Genomic DNA, 21,409 nt, shown 5'->3' on the forward strand with positions numbered 1-21,409 from the left:
ATACGTTATTAACTTCCATCTAATTAATGCACAATAAAAAAAAATACTTAGTGTGATAACTAGACTGAACAGTATGCAGTCTTTCTTCAGTGATGCTGAAGACCCTTTGGGATCTTGCAGTAGCTCAAGGTTATTTTCATCTCACTAACAATGAGTGGGAGTCTCAATTATTAAGGGTTTTGTGAGCAGAAAGCCGGATGTCAGAGACCACGACATCCTGAATGGTATTTACCTTCTTCTTGGTTTTTCAAATGTAGGCCATACAGCTCAGCAAAGAGTGCTCTTTGGAGGTCACTGCCCAGCCCTTTGGGGAGCCTTGAAGGGCAGAGCATCTTGCTTTTCCTGCAGGGTCAGGGCTTTGCCCCAGGAGAAGAGCCTCCGGTACTCCTAGAAGTGTTTGAAATGGGAAGAAGGTGGGAGAAGGATGCACATTGTCTACTAGGGCCTGTGCTTCTACTTCAAGGCCAATAAAGAGGGAAATTGGGCACAACTCTGGCGGCCCACTAGAACCAGCAGACAAATTCAAAAGAAGTATCAAATGCAGGATTGGGGCAATAAAGAGACCCCAGGAAAGAAGCAACAGGCAGACATAAATTGAGAGAACAAAAAATGTATAAGAGGGAGATTAGGAGATAGAGAAGATGCGGGGGCAGGAGATGGATGAGAAGAGAGGAAGACAGGAGATGTGTCAAACATCAAAATGAAATAATGCAAAGAAAGGAAAATTGACCCTAGCTAAGGAATATGAAGTCGCTTTCCTCGGTAAAACAAATGAGGCCCTTTACCCCCCTTTCACCTTAATTTGTGCCTTGTATGCCTGCCCACATGATCAGAAGTGTCTGGTAGAGAGGACTTTGCCTCATATTCACTTCTTGTTTTCAAACATTTTCCACTGAAATTGCTGCACATGTGGATTGGGTGTAAATGAGAGCGGAACCGGTGTGTGTTGCCGGGAAGAAGATGCCTAAGCGTCAACTTCCTAATGATTTGCCAGAATGATCACTGTTGCTGAAAGCTTTTGAAGATGATACCCCTCAAGGTGATGGCTGTCTATGTGTGTGTGAGTGAGGTCACTAGATGGGCTCACATGGGATCATTTCCTTTTCCCCATCATCCTCATGAACACCCAGCCTATAAATTGGGCTGTAGCTGCTCTTGCAGAACCAGGTACCGCTTGGAGCTTTTATCTGTACATTAAAGGCTGTGGGGTTATGGAGAGCCTATGTTGTTTTCCATAGCCCAGAAGACCTGACAGGAGGAAATGGGCCAACTAGTCCACCAGAGGGCATGGCACTAGCCGTAATGAAATTCCCGATATTCCAGTTAAATATTATGAGTTACTAAGGGTAAAACTTCCTAGGTCCTTTTTTTTTTGAGGGAGTCTTATGGCTTTACCAGATTCTCCCTGAAGGCAGGAGAATAAACCTTCCACCATGGGCCTTCCCAACTATATACTTCTGGGGTTTGCTAGTATAATAAAGGATAAAAATATGGTAAGTATTTAAGATAGTCCAGTTTAATCCTCTTCGTTGGTAGTTATATTTGCAAGGACATCACCCATAGGATGGAAGTGGCAGATTACTTCTGACTAGCATCCATGAGGTTGCAGGTTCGATCCCTGGCCTTGCTCAGTGGGTTAAGGGTCTGGCATTGCTATGAGCTGTGGTGTGGGTCGCAGACACAGCTCAGATCCCGCATTGCTGTGGCTGTGGTGTAGGCCGGCAGTTACAGCTCCGATTCGACCTCTAGCTTGGGAACCTTCATATGCTGTGGGTGTGGCCCTAAAAAGACCAAAAAAAAAAAAAAATCCCCAAAAAAGTGACAGATTACTTAGTTCTCTAGCAAACATAGTCACCCTGTTAATAAGTATATTCCTTTTTTCTATAAGTAAGATTGTTTTTAATATTTTTTTAAAATGAGATACAGTTAATTTAAAATATTATAGAAGTTTCGGGTCCACAGCATAGTGATTCACAATTTTTAAAGGTTATGTTCTTTTCACAGTTATTATAAAATATTGGCTATATTCTCTGTGTTGTACAGTATATTCTTGTAGTTTATTTTATACATAACAGTTTCTACCTTTCCCTCTCCCACCCTCATATTGCCTTCTCCCTCTTCCCACTCCCCACTGGTAAGCACTAGTTTGTTCTCTAAATCTAAGTCTGCTTCTGTTGTGTTGTATGCACTAGTTTGTTGTATTTTTTAGATTCCGCATATAAGTGATATCATATAGTATTTTTCTTTCTCTGTCTGACTTATTTCTCTAAGCATAAAATTGTCCATGTTCATCCATGTTGTTGTCAATGGCAAGATTCCATTATTTTTTACGGCTGGGTAATATTCCATTTCATATACATAAAACTCATCTTTATCCATTCATCTGTTATGAGGTGATGTATTTTGGATGGAAGTTGTAGGGATATTAGTGTTCCATGTCATATTAATCACCTCCTTCAAACCTCCTATGATGGAGGTAAGGATTCCCCATTTTACAGAGAAAGGTTGAAGTTCAGAGAGGTTAACTGACTTCCACAAACTTGCCCCACTACTAATTACAAAGCAAGACTGGCCTGGAATTTAGATTCCCCAACTCCCAGTCCAGTGCTGGTTGAATACTCTACTGCTTGCCATAAAATGAGAGTCAGCTAACTTGTTTTGAACATAGATTTGGGCCAATGGAATATGCAAAAATGGGATTTTTATGGAAGCAGGTGAAACCTAGGTGAAACTAAGCCATTTTCTCAATCAGCAATTGCAATAGACGTTATCCCTTTGTTTTCAAGTTGCTCCTCCTGAGGGCCTAACTTGTTAGCAGAAAGTAACAGCCATTGTAAAAAAAAAAAAAAAAAAAAGAAAGAAAATTGTTCACCATTTTCCCCTGATTCCTGTTATTTTTTTTCAGCTTTTAAATCTTTTTTCTATTACAAAAATAATATCTGATATTTAAAAAAATTTTTTAAATTGTTATTTCCCCAATACAGTTTTTTCCCTACTGTACAGCAATATCTGATATTTTTATAATTAAAGTATTAAAGAACTATCTTAAGATAAGACCCAAGAGTCATCTCTCATCCCTCCCTTTAAGATTCATTCATCATCCAATATTTAAGGATTTGGGCCCTTCTCCTCATTTACTAAACATCCATTTCCTTTTCTGCTCAGAATCAGTGTATCTTTTGCCCAGGATGCTAGGTTTAAGCCAGAAATATATCTCTTACGTAGAACTTCTTTTTAAATCTTTTACCCACCTTGCACTGTCAATTTCTTTAAATACTTAGAGCCAAGAATAAAATCTATTTTTATGTCTAACTTTCCATTGTAGCTACCACATAGTACTTTCAAGTATTTCCAAGGGGAACAATAAATTTGAAGGCCCATAAAATGTTATTCTTTTTACCGAATAAAAAAAAAAATAGAAGACAACTAGATAATTAATCTCCCCCCTGTGTGAGGGGAAAATGTATATTTTGTGAATCCAGGAGGCAAGAAACTCCTGTGGATCCCCTCTCATAATATGTCCCCAAACGGGATATTTGTTTATATAGCAGATGTGCCAGAAACTAGAACAGTTTTTGCAGAAATCAGTCCTTCTGGAACTATCGCTTTCACAAGGAGCACCCGCCCCCTGACTACCTGCAGGGCTGCTGTTGCCATAGGAAGAACTGTTCTGGGATGCTAATTTTTATCCAAGTGCAAGGCTTCAGGGAAGTTTCCATCAGGGAAGAACCCAGGGGGTGGGGTGGGGTTATGGCATGGTGGAGTGCTCGGTGACCCACACAACAGGGGATGGAGCACAATGGCATTTTTTTTTTAATTCAAAAAACACCAACTCCCATACTTCATTTACTTTCCTGATAGTTAAATAGATACTTGGGCATTTTAATTCTTAAGGACCACAAGGAGAATATTTTGTAAACATTCTTTGTGAGGCATTGACTAGCATAATTCATTCTTAGTGAATTAGAGAAATTGTTGAACCACTGAAAGCACCTGTCACCCAGCTAAAGAGTGACTGTATCACTAAGGATCATCTATTAGGAAAAGTAAAGGTTGTCACCCAGAGGAGATGGATGGCCCTTTCAAAATACTATATCTGGAGTTCCCATCGTGCCTCAGTGGAAATGAATCTGACTAGCATCCATGAGGACACAGGTTCGATCCCTGGCTTCACCCAGTGGGTTAAGGATCTCGCATTGCTGTGAACTGTGGTGTAGGCTGGCAGCTACAGCTCTGATTGGACCCCAAGCCTGGGAACCTCCATATACTGCGGGTGCGGTCCTAAAAAGACAAAATGAAATAAAATAAAATACTTCTTTATCCTTCCAGCATGGCATTCCCAGAGCAAAGCCCAGGAATATTGAGGTGAAAAACAAATGTTTTAGTATGATGGATCTGTAACCAGCCACGCCCACTGCCCCTGTGGGAAATGACCCCTGTGTTTGCACAAGTGGTTTGGCTTCAGGAACACATAAACACTGTGTACAGATTGCACGTAGGTGGGGGAAGAGGGACAAAGTGGGGCCGGCGGGGAGTAGGGGGGTGGGGGGAGGGGGGGGTTGTCCTCCTAGTGTCAAGCAAGATGTTGTGGGACAAGGGACCCTCCCAGGAGAGCTTCAACCCCAGCAACTCCTATACGAGCCTCCTAGCAAAGTATTTGATCAGATCTCCTTTGTCGCAAAGGACTTCGTGAAAGATCACAGGATAGAAACATGTGCAAGCAGCCAATGCGTAGGTCAGAACTGCCTGCTGACTTTGAGGACAGATCTAGTATATTAGCTACCATTTTAAAAACGAGAGAGAACAGAATTGGATGCCAGGAGAGGCTTACCTGGAGCCCTTTTTGTAGTTGCCTTATATGCTTAGAAAAGATTAGTGCCCACTTTTGATGTGCCCAGCTCTGCGCTGAGTGTTGTGAGAAGGTACTACTTAAAAGTCAATGTCCCCTGCCCATAGATGATTTTCAATCTAGGTGCAAAAATTAGACACGCGTATAGTTTATGTGGGAGACGCTCAGTGCGTGATCTTAAAGGCAAAAGGTGCATTGACAGATCCTCCTCGTGCCACCCCCACCCTCACCGTGTGTGAAATAGCAACCATTCTGAAGCCCCGCCCTCACCAACCCATGTGTACTTGGTGGGGCAAAGCTCCCTGACTCGTCTCTCAGAAAATACCTTTTCTGTCATATCATCCACATGCTCAAAAGCGTTTCCCAGCACATTCTTTATTATTATCTCCATTTTCATCTTTCTTTCTTTTCTTTTTTTTTTATGGCTTTTGTCTTTTTAGGGCCACACCCACGGCATGTGGAGGTCCCCAGTCTAGGGGTGGAATTGGAGCTACCGCCGCTGGCCTACACCACAGCCACAGCAATGCCAGATCCGAGCCTCTTCTGTGACCTATACCACAGCTCAAGGCAACGCCGGATCCTTAACCCCCAGAGCGAGGCCAGGGATCAAACCCGCAACCTCATGGTTCCTAGTCAGATTCGTTTCCGCTGAGTCACGACGGGAACTCCCATTTTCATCTTTCTTACCTCCTAATTTCTAAGACCATACCCTTTGTCTTCTCACTTCCTTCTCAATATGCTGTATACATACCTGCATCCAACCTTGGCTTCTCTTGTTTTTCCTACTTGGGGTTGCTCTACCTTTCCTGCCCATCCATTCTTTAAGACCCACCTCTCAAATCCCACCTCCTTGCTGCATCCTGCCAGCTGCAGGTCAACGGGAGATCCTGAAAGAGGAACGGTGGCCAAGGCATACAAAACACACAAGAAGACTCTTTTGCATTTTAAAAGTGGGGGCCAGGAGGCACTCTGTTCTGCAGAACAAAGGCCCCTAGGCTTTAAGCCCACATGGCTTTTATTAGGGAAGGTGACATGTTTAGATGCATGAGCAAGAGCAGGCAGAGGGAGTGTAGAAGCTATTTTTTAGTGAGATTTAGGGAGACTGCTAGCAATAAAAGTCACAGGTGTATACATCGAGGATATAGTGCAGCTGCCTAAAGAACAACAGAGTTAACGTATAAGCCCCTTATTTTATTTTGACAGGAGACCCTGCACTTTAGAACTGTGTGTCGGCAGACACGCTTTATCTGGCTTTTGCCATCACAAGCATTCCTTGGCTTATCGTGCTTTTGCACGTACCAAGTGTGCTTTCTGCAGAGAGCAGCAGTTCAGTGGTCTCCAACACCTCCCCTCCAGCAAGTCCTCACTTTTCTTTTGACATGCTCCAGCATTTATATTCTAATCTTCCGGGAGTTCCTATCGTGGCGCAGTGGTTAACAAATCTGACTAGGAACCACGAGGTTGAGGGTTCGATCCCCGGTCTTGCTCAGTGGGTTAACGATCCGGCGTTGCCGTGAGCTGTGGTGTAGGTCGCAGACGTGGCTCGGATCCCATGTTGCTGTGGCTCTGGCATAGGCCAGTGGCTACGGCTCCAATTAGACCCCTAGCCTGGGAATCTCCATATGCCGCGGAAGTGGGCCTAGAAAAGACAAAAAATAAATAAATAAATATATTCTAGTCTTCCCGAATTGGAACCAAATTTTTTCTGGTCTGGTGTATCAGCTGCCATTTCTTGTTCACAAAGCTTACTTCCCCAGTTAGAGCGCAAGTTTAGACCATGACTTCAGTTCCTCATGAGTCACCCAGCCTGCTCTGTCACTGCCCCAATCCATAATTCCATGTATAGTGGTTAACTGACCCACTGACTGAGTCAAAGGGATGGAAGCAAGGACAGTAGCAAAAAGAGAGCTGTTCCTCAGAGCCAGGGTTGTGAAAAGCTTACTGCTTAGAATTAGCCAGCCTATGTGTTTTTTATCCTTTGGAAAAGTTATTTCTGCCTTTAAAAATATGTTTTATGTAATATTTTGTTTTTGGTTGTCTGTATTAATGTGGCTTTCTTTTTTTTCTTTCTTTTTTTTTTTTCTGTCTTTCTGTGATTTCTTGGGCCACTCCTACGGCATATGGAGGTTCTCAGGCTAGGGGTCGAATCGGAGCTGTAGCTGCCGGCCTACAACCAGAGCCACAGCAATGAGGAATTCGAGCCACGTCTGCAACCTACACCACCGCTCACGGCAATGCCGGATCCCTAACCTACTGAGCAAGACCAGGGATCGAACCCGCAACCTCATTGTTCCTAGTCAGATTCATTAACTACTGTGCCACGACAGGAACTCCTTAATGTGGCTTTCAATGTCACTTTTTTTATTATGCTATATATCGTAACTTTGTGTGCTTTCTGTGCTTTTTTAAAAATGATTATCATTCTGTGTTTTTAGGCTAACTTTATATAGGAAGGCATTTCTCTGTGTCTGTTCTCTGCCCTTCCTTTTCTTTTCCTGCATGCTCTGTTTTCAAGGGAACTAGAAAGTGTTCTAAAAAATAATTCTGGACGTGACCACGTGCCCTCTAGTGAGAAGGCCCAACAAAACTTCCAGGAATTTTAGGCGAAGATGACAAGTGGAACTCTTACAACAAGGAAGACTCAAGTGACAGTTTTCTAAAATGCTTTCAGAAGGCCAGCATAGCACCATCCTGGGATTTCATCCAGGGGAGCAGTGGTTGCTGTGTTATACTTTGAACCCTGTATAACTGTGTTGCCAGTGTATGCTTTTGGCCCCAAAGTGGTACCTGGCAAGCGGTGATCCCAAATGAATACAGTCATCCCTGTGTTGGGGAAAAACAGCCACAATGCCATCACCACCAGCTGCAACTACAACAAGCACTCTAAATCGTACCCTTCCACCCCCTAGCCTTCTTGGGGAACCTGGACAAACATCTCTTCATCCATGAACACATACTGGCAAAAGAAGCATGACCTGTCTCCATATATTCGGTCTCATTTCATATAATGAAGGTCATTCATTCATCCATTCATTTGTTCATCCGTTTATCCATTAAATATGTACTGTAACAGGTATTACGCTAGATAGATGTTGAGGTACAGAGGTGGATAAGTCTCCCAGTTCCCGCCTTTAAGGAACTGATAGCCTAGTGAGGGACCCAGACAAGTCAGTCAATGAGCAGAGCTTAGCGTGGTAAGTACAACAGAGAAGCGAGCACCAAGGACAAGCATCTGAGGGGAGGGGCAGTTAGGGAAGGCTTCCTGGAGGAGGTGACCACTGAACTGAAGTGAGTCTTAATAATGAAGGAATAGAGCAGGCTATGTAAGAGTTGGGTGGCGTCCCAGGTAGAAGGAGCAGCATTACAAAGGGAGTAAGCATGTCACACTATTAGTTGAGGTTCACTGACTGTGACTACAAGTAATCAGCATGGCTAGTGCATAGGGCACTAGTGGGAGAGGTGTGGGAGATGGAGCTATGGAAGTAATTGGGGCTTGGCTTCTGGAGGGCTTATGTATGTGCCAAGCTAAGGGCTTCGAATATGATTTCTGAGGGCAGTGGGGAAACATGGAAGCAGGTGACTCATACCTGATTTGTGTTTCAAAATATCATTCTAGCCACAAGAGAAGAATGGATATGGGCAGGGAGGGAGGGATGGGATTCATGCAGGTGTGAAATGACAATGAGCTGGCCCAAGGGCCAGTAGGAGCAAGAATAGGAGAGGGCAGTGCAGAGGGAACATTTAGGAGGCAGAATTACTAGAACTAAGCAACTCATCATCTAGTGGCAGGAGAAGCAAGACCCAGAAGTGTAGGAATCAGACTTGAGGAAAGAATTGTGTGAAAGAAGGTGGGGAGGAGTTACTTTGCTGAAGTTCATGGTCGGCATTGTCAGTTTTGACTGAGGTCAGTGGTTGGGAGGACTGAAAAATGGCCGTCTTCAAGGAGGAGGTCAATGTGTCAGAGATACATTGCCATGGTTTGAAGAGTGGGGGTTAAGGAAGTCTAGACTGCCTTTTCAAGAAGTTTAAGCTTGAGAAGGAAAGGTTGAGAGACTATAGCAGCTAAATAAAGATGTGAGGTGGCGGGGGTTTTAATTAAGGATAAAAAAAAAAAAGATCACAGTGTTTTTTTAGGCCAAACAGGGAGTGTCAGGAGAGAGGGAGAGATTGAAGATAGGAGAAGAAATAGGTGATAGTTGATGGAGTGAGACCCCCCTCCCTGGAGACGTGAGAGGGACAGGGAAGGGATCAATCTTGCAGGAGGAGAGGGCACTTCCCAGAAAGATGTGAAGGGAGAAGATGTTACTGATGGACTTAAATTCACAGGAGTGGGAGAGAAGATGAAGTCAAAGGAGTTCCAAACTGATGCCATCCATTTTTTTTTTCAGTGATGTAGAAGGTATTTGTTATGCTGAAAGTAAGGGAGGAGAGGATGAGGCAGAAGTTTGAGCGAAGTGGTGGAATTCTAGAACATTCGGTAAGAGGAGTGGGGAAGGACGTTGGCAAAGGGCAAAAGAATATTGTCAAACACCCCTGAGGACCCAAGTGTGGTCCTTGGCCTTTATAGTAAGCACCAATCTGCATGGCTGTGTGATTTTATTTTTTTTGCCAACAATTTTCCACAGCATGGAAGTGGAGGCGCCCATGGCTGGATTCTGTCTGAGTAAGGTTTTGTGAGAGAATTGCAAGAGGAGGTCAAAGGAGAAGAGTTTCCAGGGCAGTGGCCGAAGAATAATTGAAATGATGGACTGTAGAGTCTAGGCCAGGAGGAATGTGAGAAGTTGGCTAAAAATGGAGGGGCCCAGAGATTGGAGGTTTTGTTGAAATCAAACAAGTAAAATAGGAAAAAGGACTTGAAAGAGTGAGAAAGCTAGCAAGATGAGAAACTGGGCTCAGAGAATGAGATAATAGGATTATTTCAGAGAAAGGGTCATTCTGGATAACGAAAAGGCCAGGAGTAGCTGTGGTTCTCCATTCTGTCGGCGCATCATCTGTGGTGCTCAAAATATCACTTGTCCAGGGCTCACCCTCAGAAATCCTGATGTAGTAAGTTCTGAGTGGGCCCAAGCTGTTGGGATTTTTGTGGAACTCTATAGGTTATCCTGATGAGCCGCCCTGATTGAGACCCACTGGTTTAATGATGGCTGCGGGAGTGGATTGAAGTAGAAGGGAGGTAAAGTTCATTAGAGTTGAAGGAGGTCAAAGAGTTAACAGGAGAGGGTGTGAAAGAGGGGTCCATTTGTATGTGACCTTTCACAGAAACATGGCGGCATTGAGCGTTGGAACGAGTACTGGGCGCCAAAGTTCTCAGTGGATGTAAGCGGACTTGGCCAGGAGAACTAAGTGGCAGTGGCCTCAAAGGAGTGGGCTTTGTAGACAGGTGCAAAAGAACTGATCTCAAACAATTTGAAATAAAAACGAGGAAACTCTGCCCTTCTCCTTGCCGCAAGGCCTGAAGACTTAGAATGGGGAAAATGATTAGCATCCATCAGGATTATCTGATGAAGTGATACCTTAGCTGGAGAATAGTTGGAGTATTTTTCTCAACCCCAGATGCTTAACAGAAATACCTGAGATCCTTTAAAAATTAAGCGTGCTGGGGTCTACCCCAGACTAACTCTGAATCTCTGGGTGTAGGGCTCTGAAATCTCTCTCTCTTGTTTATTTTTTAATTTCTTAGATGAGAGCGATGCACAGTGAAGTTGGAGGATCAAAGGAAAGACTGCATTTAGGAATTCCTGCTGTGGTGCAATGGGTTAAGAATCTGACTGCAGTGGCTCTGGTCACTGTGGAGGCGCAGGTTTGATCCCCAGCCTGGTGCACTGGGTTAAAGGATCCAGTGTTGCCACAGCTGTGGCTCAGATTCAATCCCTGGCCTGGGAATTTCCATATGCCATGGGTGTGGCCATAAAAAGAAGAATAAAGAGCGCATTTGATGAAGAGGTTGAAAGTGTGTTTCCGGGGGGGTTGATGGAGCAAGCCCTGGTCACTAGAAGAAATGCAGAATATTGAGGTGGGGCATATAGGAGATGATTTCCCTTTTTTTTTTCGTGTGTGTGTGTGTGTGTGTGTGTGTGTGTGTGTGTGTTTTTATGGAGGCATATGGAGGTTCCCAGGCTAGGGGTCGAATCAGAGCTGTAGCCACTGGCCTATACCACGGCCACAGTAACTCAGGATCCGAGCCGCATCTGCAACCTACACCACAGCTCACGGCAATGCCAGATCCTTAACCTACTGATGGAGGCCAGGGATCGGACTTGCTGGTCGGATTCATTTACACTGAGCCACAACAGGAACTCCTGACTTCTCTTTCTTTAAAATGTAGTGGGATAGAGGAGTTCCCACTGTGGCTCAGCAGAAATAAATCGGACTAGTAACCATGAGGATGAGGGCTCTATCCCTGGCCTCGCTCAGTGGATTAAGGATCCCGAGTTGCTGTGTTAAGTCGCCGATGCGACTTGGATCCCATGTTGCTGTGGCTGTGGTGTAGGCCAGAGGCTGTAGCTCTGATTCGGCCCCTAACCTGGGAACTTCCATTGTGCCTCAGGTATGCCCCCCCCCCAAAAAAAAAAAGAAAGAAAGAAGGAAAGGAAAGAAGGAGGAAAAATGTAATGGGATGGAGAAAGTCAGAATCAGAGACTCTAGAGCAATTAGCTGGCCCCTGGAGTTTCAGCGAGAACCATGCACACACACAGGATCCCAGAGCCAAACCCTGTGTGTAGTTTGTGCTCCAGTCAGCAATTTGTGATCTTTGTTCTAGGTTCCAGTAGAATATGGTTGATATGCTTAGAGAGTGGTACTCATTTGTGCTTCTGCTCTCTGCAAATATCAACCCAGAGCTGATCAGACTGAGTTTTATGACCCCAAGATTTAGGTTAGGCTAAATCTTAATGTAAACAACCAATGCTCACATAATTTTCTGGGGGAGATAGAGACATTTTAGTATTCCTTAAAAGAAAAGAAAAAGGTTTTCAGCTAAGCTCCATTCAGTCACTAAACATTTACTGAGACGAAGGTTCAGATCTGTTGAGTTTTTTTATTGCTACTGAACGATAAGCAATGTAACTATTATGAGTTTAAGTTCTGTTGATACATTTAGGATCTAGGTTCAAATCCTGGCTCTGACACCTGCCAGCTGTGTAATCACGGATGTGTGGTTCAACGTCACCCAGTCTTACTTTCCTCATCTATAAAACAATAATGATGCAATAATAATGCAGCCTGCCTTATAAGAGTGTGTGGTGGAGATTAAACGCAATAACCCTAGAACACTCTGCACATCGTGACTATTCCGTAGCAGACAGAAGCCAGGTGCTAGGGAATGTGAGAATGAATAAGATACAGCCTCTGCTGTCAAGTGTCTCAAATTTTAGCTAGAGAGAGAGGTATATAAAGGAAAAGTGGCAAGAGTTCCCTCATGGCTCAGCGGGTTAAAGATCTAGAGTTGTCACTGCTGTGGCTCTGGTTACCGCTGAGGCACGGGTTCGATCCCTGACCCAGGAACTTCTGCATGCCATGCGTATGGTCAAAAAAAGAAAAAAAAAAATGACAATTTGGTGTTAATATGGTCCAAGCACAGCATGTACACCAGGTAGTTCTCTGGGAGCGTGAAGAGAAGGGCATTTAACTTTGCAGAGGGAAGATGAAAAAAGACTTGTCAAAGGAAAGAAAGCCCAAGAATGAGTCTTCAAGCATAAGGACGGGAGTTCGCTGGTGGTCTAGCAGGTTAAGGATCCGAAGTTGTCACTGCTGTGGCTCAGGTCACTGCTGCGGCATGGGTTTGATCCCTGACCCAGGAACCTCTGCATGCCACATGAGGGGCCAAAAAAGAAAATAAGGGCTAATGGAAGTTACTCACATAAAGCAGAAGTGAGGTGGTGAGAAGTAAGACTTTCCAGGCCTCATCAGCATGTGTAAAAGCTTGGCAGTAAGAGAAAAGCTGGCAGTTGAGGGAACATGAAATGGGCATGGAACAGCAGGGGCCGCAACAAGAAGAGACAGAGGAGAGGTAAGCTGGAGGGAGATGGTGCCGGCCCTTGGCCAGCTTGCTAAGAAGCTTTTAACATCCGGATAGTGGGGAGCCTTTTAAGGATCTTAAAGGCAGGAATGTAGTCAGATCTGTATATTTCAAAAGATTACTCTGGCCACAGAGTAATGAATTGCAGGGGGCAGAACTGGAGGTAGTAAGACTAGGTGAAAAACGCTGGTGCCTTGGCCTAAGGTAATGGTATGTGGAGATGAAAGAAGAAGATGGATCCAAGATGAGTTTGGGAGATAGGAAGAACTCGACGACCAATTAAGGTAGAATTAAAGGAGTTGAAGAAGCTCCCCAGTTTATGATTGGGGCAGTTAAGGCAGTTGGGCCAGTGCTGAAATACCCAATAGCCAAAGTAAGCGTGTACCCGAGGCCTAGCAAATCAGGGCACCCAAAATGTGAAAACATTTTGATTTGGGATATGTAAAGTTTTTTATTTTATTTTATTTTATTTTATTTTATTTTATTTTGTTTTATTTTATTTTATTTTATTTATTTGCTTTTTAGGGCTGCACCTACAGCATATGGAAGTTCCCAGCCTAGGGGTGGAATCAGAGCTACAGCTGCCAGCCTACACCACAGCCACAGCAATGCGGGATCCGAGTTGCGTCTGCAACCTACACCACAGCTCACAGCAATCCAGGATCCTTAACCTACTACTGAGCGAGGCCAGGAATTGAACCTGCATCCTCATGGTTCGTTAACCGCTGAGCCACGAAGGGAACTCCTGTAAAGTTCCCTTGGGGACATCAGAACCTTGGGGTCTTTCTTACATTTTTCTGTGCTTTAGTATTGTTTTTATTTGAGAGGGAGCATCATAATCTTTTCATTGCTTGGAGGTTCCCAAAGGGGAGGAGTCCAGGGCCTTAATTCTTCTTTAATCTGGGTGGTGAGTGGTATCATTTCACCGAGAACATGGTCACTGGAAGCAGAGCCAAGTTTGGGCTTCCTGCCTCGGTTACTACCCGCATGAAGGCAATGGCATCTTTTGGTTCATAAGAGACTGACCATGAGGTGACACCATTAGGGAGACACCACTAAGCTGATTTACGTAGCTTAGGCCAAGAGGAGTGTTTCTGTCTAAGTCAATACACTTCACTTGTGCAGCCGTGACTAATGGAGAAGTAGGGAGAGCCTGTTTGCTGGCCGGAGAGATCATGAATGCAAGCTGATATAATAAGTGGAAATATCGACTGATAGGAGTTCTCAACCAGGAGGTCAGGGGAATTTTGAACCTTTGAAATTATATGCAGAGTTGCGTATACGTGTATATGGTGCATCTTTAGAGACAGAAGCACCTCAGCTTTCTTCAGGTTTTTCAGAGTGGTCTTTGACCCCAGGTCACCAACCACCAGGAGCCGATTTACCATGGAGTGAGTAAAGCTTTCCTCTTCAGAGTTGCTCATTTGCCTGGGACTCTTTCGAGGCTCTAGGAGGAGCCCTGGCCATTTTGTATTGTTTTTCCTCTCAAATTACATAAAGTGTTTGGTCCTACAAAATCTGTATCTCCCCCTGCCAGCCATAGATTAAGGAATTAGCGTGAGTTAGTATCCGGGAATGGATGCCATCCAAGAGGAAGGAATGCCAAAGACGGAGCTGGGAAAGGCAGAAGAAGAGACGCCCATCAAATAAAGAATGGCCCCTGACGGAGGAGAACGAGACCCCACTGTCAAGGACGTAAAAAGGGTCCAGGGTAGATGAGAGATCAGGAAAGAGGAAAATAAGAAAACGATTACTGGAGTAGCTGGGGTGCCTTCAGTGGAGTGGCAAGAACTGAAAGCTGATTGTTCCGTTTGCCTTTCTGGACAAGTAACAGTGGTAGTTGAACCAGTATAAATGCAGCTACAGTCCACAAACATACAGGGGAAGTAGAAGTACCTACAGAAAACTCTAACCTTCACTGTTCGGTTAAAAGAATAATCTGTAAAGTAGCTCACCATAAATATGGAATCTCTGCCGAATTTAAGTCAGACGGTACATACGTACTTTTCAAAATGAGTCCTAAATATGTTCCGTGGCCAGGCAAAGACTTTGAATGACTCCCCCGACCCCCCCCCCCCAGCAACCCTTAACCTTTCTTTCTCCATCTTATATCTTAATCCTCTTACTACCTGAATTCCTTTTTTTTTTTTTTTTTTGGTATGTTAGGGCCACAACCATGGTATATGGAGGTTCCCAGGCTAGGGGTGGAATCAGAGCTGTAGCCACCGGCCTACACCACAGCCACATCAGTGCCAGATCCGAGCCGCATCTGTGACCTACACCACAGCTCACGGCAACACCGGATCCTTCACCCACTGAGCAAGGCCAGGGATCAAACCTGCGTTCTTATGGATCCTAGTTGGGTTCGTTAACTGCTGAGCCATGAAGGGAACTCCACTACTTGAATTTCTGTATTTCTGTCCCATATCTCTGTCTTCTGGCTGGAGATGTGGAGCAGTGACAAAGAGGAAAAAGAGAAAGGAAGCCATAAGAATAACATTTAACCCTGAAATGTTTTGAATTTAAAATTTATCCCACGTAACCCACAAAACCAGTAATTCATTATGGTTAATTGAATGCTGTCTGAAATTTGGGCCAATGACACATCTATTCGAATGAGAATGTTTTGAATTTGCCACCCTGGCAATTCTAAACTTGAAGTTGATTGGTTTTAATTTGGCAAAACTGGTTCATGCTGACTTACCCACGAGTAGGAGGGTATTATTATTTTTTTTGACTGTGAAATCCTCCCTTATCAGAGGTGCATGCTCAAATTTATTGATATGTCTATTATGGAAGTTGCTAAATGCCATTTTACAGTATCGAATTATTTATTTATTTTTTATATAATGATTTTTATTTTTTTCCATTATAGCTGGTTTACAGTGTTCTATCAATTTTCTACTGTATAGCAAGGTGACCCAGTTACACATACATGTATACATTCTTTTTTCTCACGTTATCATGCTCCATCATGACTAGATGTAGTTCCCAGTGCTAGACAGCAGGATCTCGTTGCTAATCCACTTCGAAGGCAATAGTCTGCATCTATTAACCCCAAGCTCCCAGTCCATCCCACTCCATCCCCTTCCACCTTGGCAGCCACAAGTCTCTTCTCCAAGTCCATGACTTTCTTTTCTGTGGAAAGGTTCATTTGTGCCACATATTAGATTCCAGATATAAGTGATATCATATGGTATTTGTCGTTCTCTTTCTGACTTCCTTCATACTTCCTCCTGAGACCTCTTTTGAGGTAGACCGATTTCATTATGGTTCCCAACTTAATTTCTTCAGTGATTGTATCTTTAAAGGCTTTGGGCTTCTTAACTGTTGATGTGTTCATTCATAATTGTGTCGCTGTGAAAAATCTGTCACTCGAGGACAGTGATTTTGAATGGCTAATATGACAAAATATAATACAGAAATGGAAAAATAGCTATAACCTAAACCAAGAATTGGTATGAAGTCTTTACGGACTAAATAAAATTAATTTGTGAAAATGAATTAATTTTGCTAGCAAAATGCTGGGTACGATATGATTAAAAACATTTTTAGGAGTTCCCATCGTGGCGCAGTGGTTAACGAATCCGACTAGGAACCATGAGGTTGCGGGTTCGGTCCCTGCCCTTGCTCAGTGGGTTAACGGTCCGGCGCTGCCGTGAGCTGTGGTGTAGGTTGCAGACGCGGCTCGGATCCCGTGTTGCTGTGGCTCTGGCGTAGGCCAGTGGCTACAGCTCCGATTCGACCCCTAGCCTGGGAACCTCCATATGCTGCGGGAGCTGCCCAAAGAAATAGCAAAAAAAAAAAAATTTTTTTTAATGGTAAAGATTTGCAACATTATTGATTTGCAGTAGCATTCTCATTGAAAGAAGACCAAGAGTCTAATATGAGATATGCTTCATAAGGTAAACATGTAAATTAAAGAAGTTCTAGCTACTTGGTATTTAGCTATGGCTGAACGTGGAAACGGTTAATAACACTTTCATAGATATCTTATGTGCTTTTCTGTTCTATTCTTTCTTTCTAATAGTAAGGCTTAGCATGACTTGAGTCTAATGAATTTCTTCTTTAGTAAGTGTTACTTGATCCAACAAAGCCAGTTAAACACAATATACCTAGATACCTGTTGGTTACATCATTTGACTGGTAAAGGATATAAATCAGTTTGACTGCAAGATTTGTTTGAAGTAGATTTGGAAATTTGGAAATTATTTGGACCTAACACTTTGTCAAACTCTCAGCCACTTATTTAAATAAAATTATAAATTCTGGAATTAAATATTGTTATAATTGTATTGGAATCAATTGTCTTTCAACTTCGTAACTATTTGGGTGAACCTAATTGTACAACTTGTGGATGCCAAAACTGTATCCCAAATAAATACATGTTAACATTTTGCCTTTAGCCAATAAGAAGAAAGAGAAAGAACGCCCAGAGATCTCTCTTCCTTCAGACTTTGAACATACGATTCATGTGGGGTTTGATGCAGTCACCGGGGAATTCACTGTAAGTAAGCTCCTTTTTTGGTTTTGTAAGGCGTGAACAAATTCCTTTGTGAAAACAGGTTTCGAGGAAGAACTGCCACATCCCAAAATGTCAGACTTGATGTCTTTGGTGATTTCAGGGAAGACAGACTGCCTAGAGAATCACACATGGAACTAGAGAGTAGCCAGAGTATTGGCAAAATATTTTATTCATCTTAAGAAAAATGCCTGATCGCAGTTAGTCTTCAACTTGATTGAAAACACTAATTTACCATGGCACAGGAGAGGTGGTCCGGATAATTCCAGCTTGAGCCTATATTTTATCACTTGAAGTGAAGCAGAGAACCATTGACTCAGCCTGGCCAGTAAAAACAGTCTATCTGAATAATTCAGGGTTTACACTGCAACCTGGATGACCCAGATAAGCGAACCATACTAACCAAAAATCACTGTAAAATCAACCTTCCCTTTGATTTCAAGAACATAGCTTGTTTTTAGGCTTATTTACAGGTGTATTTTGTAGACATTCAAAATAAAAAAAAAAAAACTATTTCAGAAAGAAATATTGATGGATGTATTATATGCTTTAGTGGTTACATATATAAATGTAAGCACATAGTGGTTATATGTGTGTGTTACATATATAAATGTAAGCACATAGTGGTTATATGTGTGTGTTGATATACACACATATAACCACTATGTGTGTATATCAACACACATATGTGTGTATATCAACATGTGTGTGTTGATATACACACATATAACCGCTATGTGCTTACATTTATATATGTAACCAATAAATACCAGTAAGAATTTTCCAGAAAGTCTAGAGCTATAGATTTAGTTTTTCTTTGGACATAAGTAGTGCTCAAATAGCAAATGATCTCAGATCTATGATATTTCACACTTTTTTTTTTAAAGATCTGATATCTTTCTTTTAGATGGATGAAAGAAAAGATGTAGCTAGAAACATGTCCTCAGGAAGATGAACTACTCTTTCATACTAATAATGAACTCAATCAAAATGTGCATTTTGAGATAATGGGTAATTTTGAATACATTCCAGAAAAAATTCTTTGATAGAACCATCACCATTGTGATGGAGCGGTGACAGAGAGGAGAGAGAGAATTCTTAAACCACAGATACATTTAAATATTAAATAATTTTCCTATTTCATAACATGATAGTGAATAGACTGTGTCATAAGATGAAATGAAAAGAAGAAAGAACCAATTAATTTGATCCGGAGAACCAAACCATGTTTCTGAATTGAGAAATTGTCTTTTTTTTTTTTTTCAATTCCGGAAGTAAGCAGTATGAGAATGAAATGGAAACTGAGTAAACATCTTAGCCTTGTAGAGCGATGTGAGCCGATTATTTTTATGTTCTCAGTAGCGAGCAGAAGAGAACGTTAAGAAGTCCTGACACTGATAAAATTGAGATACGGGTTTGACCAATTTCATCATTAGAGTCAGAGACATTATTCAAATGGCCTTGAGTTTGATCCCAGCCTCTGTTCTTTACTGAATTTGAGAATATTCTCTTAGCTACACTTAGAAAATATAACCTCACCATCACCACTACCACCATCATCAATCACCACCAAACCTCCCAAAAATCTATATTTTTATAATCTGAACAAGTTTAGATTTTTAAAAAATCATAAACAAAGAGATTATGGATATTTTTCTGACATTCGAAACAGTAAATGCACTTAATCATTGTTAAGTTTTATCTTAAAACTCTTAAGTTTAAGATCTTCCTAGTTTTGACCTTTTTGTTTTCTGTGCTTTTCTTCTGTTTAGTCTTCTCTTATGATTTATTGTAGTCATTCCATATTTTTCTTTTCTTTTATTCATCTTTTTTTTTAAATTTTCTGATGTGAAACTTTTCCCCTCCACTATTCTCATGTCACATTCTGGTTCCTCTCCAAGCTTTAATTTTTTTTTCCACCTTTTCCTACTTGCTTGACCTCTTATGGTACAATTTCTCTTTAGCTTTCCCTTTGTTCTGTATGGGTTCTGAATGGAAATGAAGGAAAGTGAATCAGCTTGCTGACTCTAGACCAGCCATTTTCACTTTGCTGCCAGTTAGAACCCAAAAAACCAACCAGAGAGGGGTGGGGTGGGATATGTGATGGGCCATCTTTCCAATCATGAAAAATGATTTGATGCAACCAAACCAAACAAGAACCTTTCCCCTCGTCCCCAAAACCTAATATGAAATAAAGTGTTTGGAAGCAGTTGTTAGAAATGCACTGAATATATAGATGAGACACAGGCTAAATTTGGAAATCTGATGTACTTTACTGTCATCTGATAATCTTTTATAACTATTTGTCCTCACGTTTTTAAAGATACCAATGTCTGCCTTTTTTAAAAACTATCTTAACCTATGCTTTATACTTACTAATTTTAAAAACACCAAATGATAAGGTTTCAAAAGTCATTTTATGGATAGAATTTAGAATTGGGTCTTAATTGCCCAGCACCACTAATTGATTGTGTGTGTGTGTGTGGGTGTGGGTGTGTGTGTGTGTGTCTGCGCCCACGCACTCAGGGGTGGTGTGGGGAAAGCCATGTTACTAAATTTGATTATTGCAATTGTTGAGGTTGAAGTTTGAGCAGTCTGTTGAACCGCCTAGTCTAGTCGTTTTACAAGGGCCTGTTATTTTGAGTATTTGCACACTGATTTGGTGTATTGCTGTGTGATTACCCTTTGGCTCCCCGGCCCATAAAACCTTGTGCTCTTGGTCATGCACTTGGACCCCGAGGTTCAAATTAGGTTGGGAGGTGAGATTTTTGGTATTGAACTATTACACGTCCTTACCCTTTATATTGCCATTTCTGTCCCAAATACTTCAGAACTCCCCCTTCCAGACCTCTAGACCCGTGACGGTCGCTTCAAGTCAATCAGAGGGAAAAATGGTAGGAGTGATATAAATGATCATTTCTTATGATAAGATAAATGCTTGGCCTGTCGTATCATGCTGCCATTCTCCCGGGCTACCCTGGACAATCCCCAGCTTGATGTACGTCTAGTTGTTACCACATACATGGTCAGGCATTGATGTGTGCGCCTGCTTCCGATGCTCACACTTCCAGGTCTCCACTAGCTATCTAACTTTTGGGATGTGTACCTCAATTTGGAATAACGAGATACCTTTCTGATTATGTGCCCTGATGGCATACATTCAAATTTAAGTGTCAGGGTTCATCGATTAGCTGGTTTATCTCAACCTTAAAAGGGAAAAAAAAAGGAAATTATGTCAGCAGTGTAGTCATGTGGTAAGTATAGTTGTCTGGAGGATCTTTTGCAATCGACAGCATTTTTTTTCCTGCTGTCCAGTGATCACAAGACTATTATCACAAAAGTTTAGAAGTGCCATGAGAATGTCTAATAACTGCAAATATTCTAATGATTATGGTAATGACCGCGCCAGTGATGTCCGCTCTAGTGGTTATGTGCAATGCATACTTGGTTTTGTAACACTTAATACCTCCTTTGGCCATTACCGTATTAACCAAATGCTATTAATTGCACTTAGAATCAGAACTGGGATCATGCATGGGCTCCTGAGTTCAAATTTTTGGCTTAAGGCTTTAGCATCAAATTGCGTGATGAATGCATGTAAAAGTGTCCTTTCACTGTGCTTGGAGTAACCCCAAATGCCAGGAATCCAAGACCTGTACCCCAAATCAAACCAGTCGGGTCAAAGCATGTTTCTATAGTGTTGAAAATAATATCCTCATTTAGACAAAGGTCTTACCTTATATCTGATCTTATTTTGTGGGAAATGGGACTTTGCAACTGCGGCATTAAAATGGAGATTCTTCATAATATGATTTGAAGTGAAATGGTTTCCCTTTCCCTGGTCTAAATGCCTAAGACATTCAAACAGAGAGTCTGGCTTGGTGGGAAATCCTTAATCTAGTTTCCTCCAAGCCAGCCATGACTTTAGCTCCAAAATACAGAAGAATCAACCTAATGAGGACAAGGTTAAATTCAGCATCACTATATAACTATTCCTTGAATTTTAGCCAGACAGACACTT

The 21,409-nt window shown here is 42.2% G+C and overlaps 1 protein-coding gene across 3 annotated transcripts in view; it reads left to right on the forward strand.

Moving 5' to 3' along the window:
* PAK3 (p21 (RAC1) activated kinase 3) overlaps window positions 1-21,409 on the forward strand; it is a 126,855-nt gene that overhangs the window by 38,580 nt on the left and 66,866 nt on the right. For all 3 annotated transcript variants that reach the window (XM_047764924.1, XM_047764925.1, XM_047764926.1), the window contains one exon: window positions 17,273-17,373. In XM_047764924.1, coding sequence (XP_047620880.1) covers window positions 17,273-17,373 — 101 coding nt within the window. The remainder of the gene's footprint in view (window positions 1-17,272; window positions 17,374-21,409) is intronic.

Source organism: Phacochoerus africanus, chromosome X, assembly GCF_016906955.1.
Source record: "Phacochoerus africanus isolate WHEZ1 chromosome X, ROS_Pafr_v1, whole genome shotgun sequence".
NCBI lineage: Eukaryota > Metazoa > Chordata > Mammalia > Artiodactyla > Suidae > Phacochoerus > Phacochoerus africanus.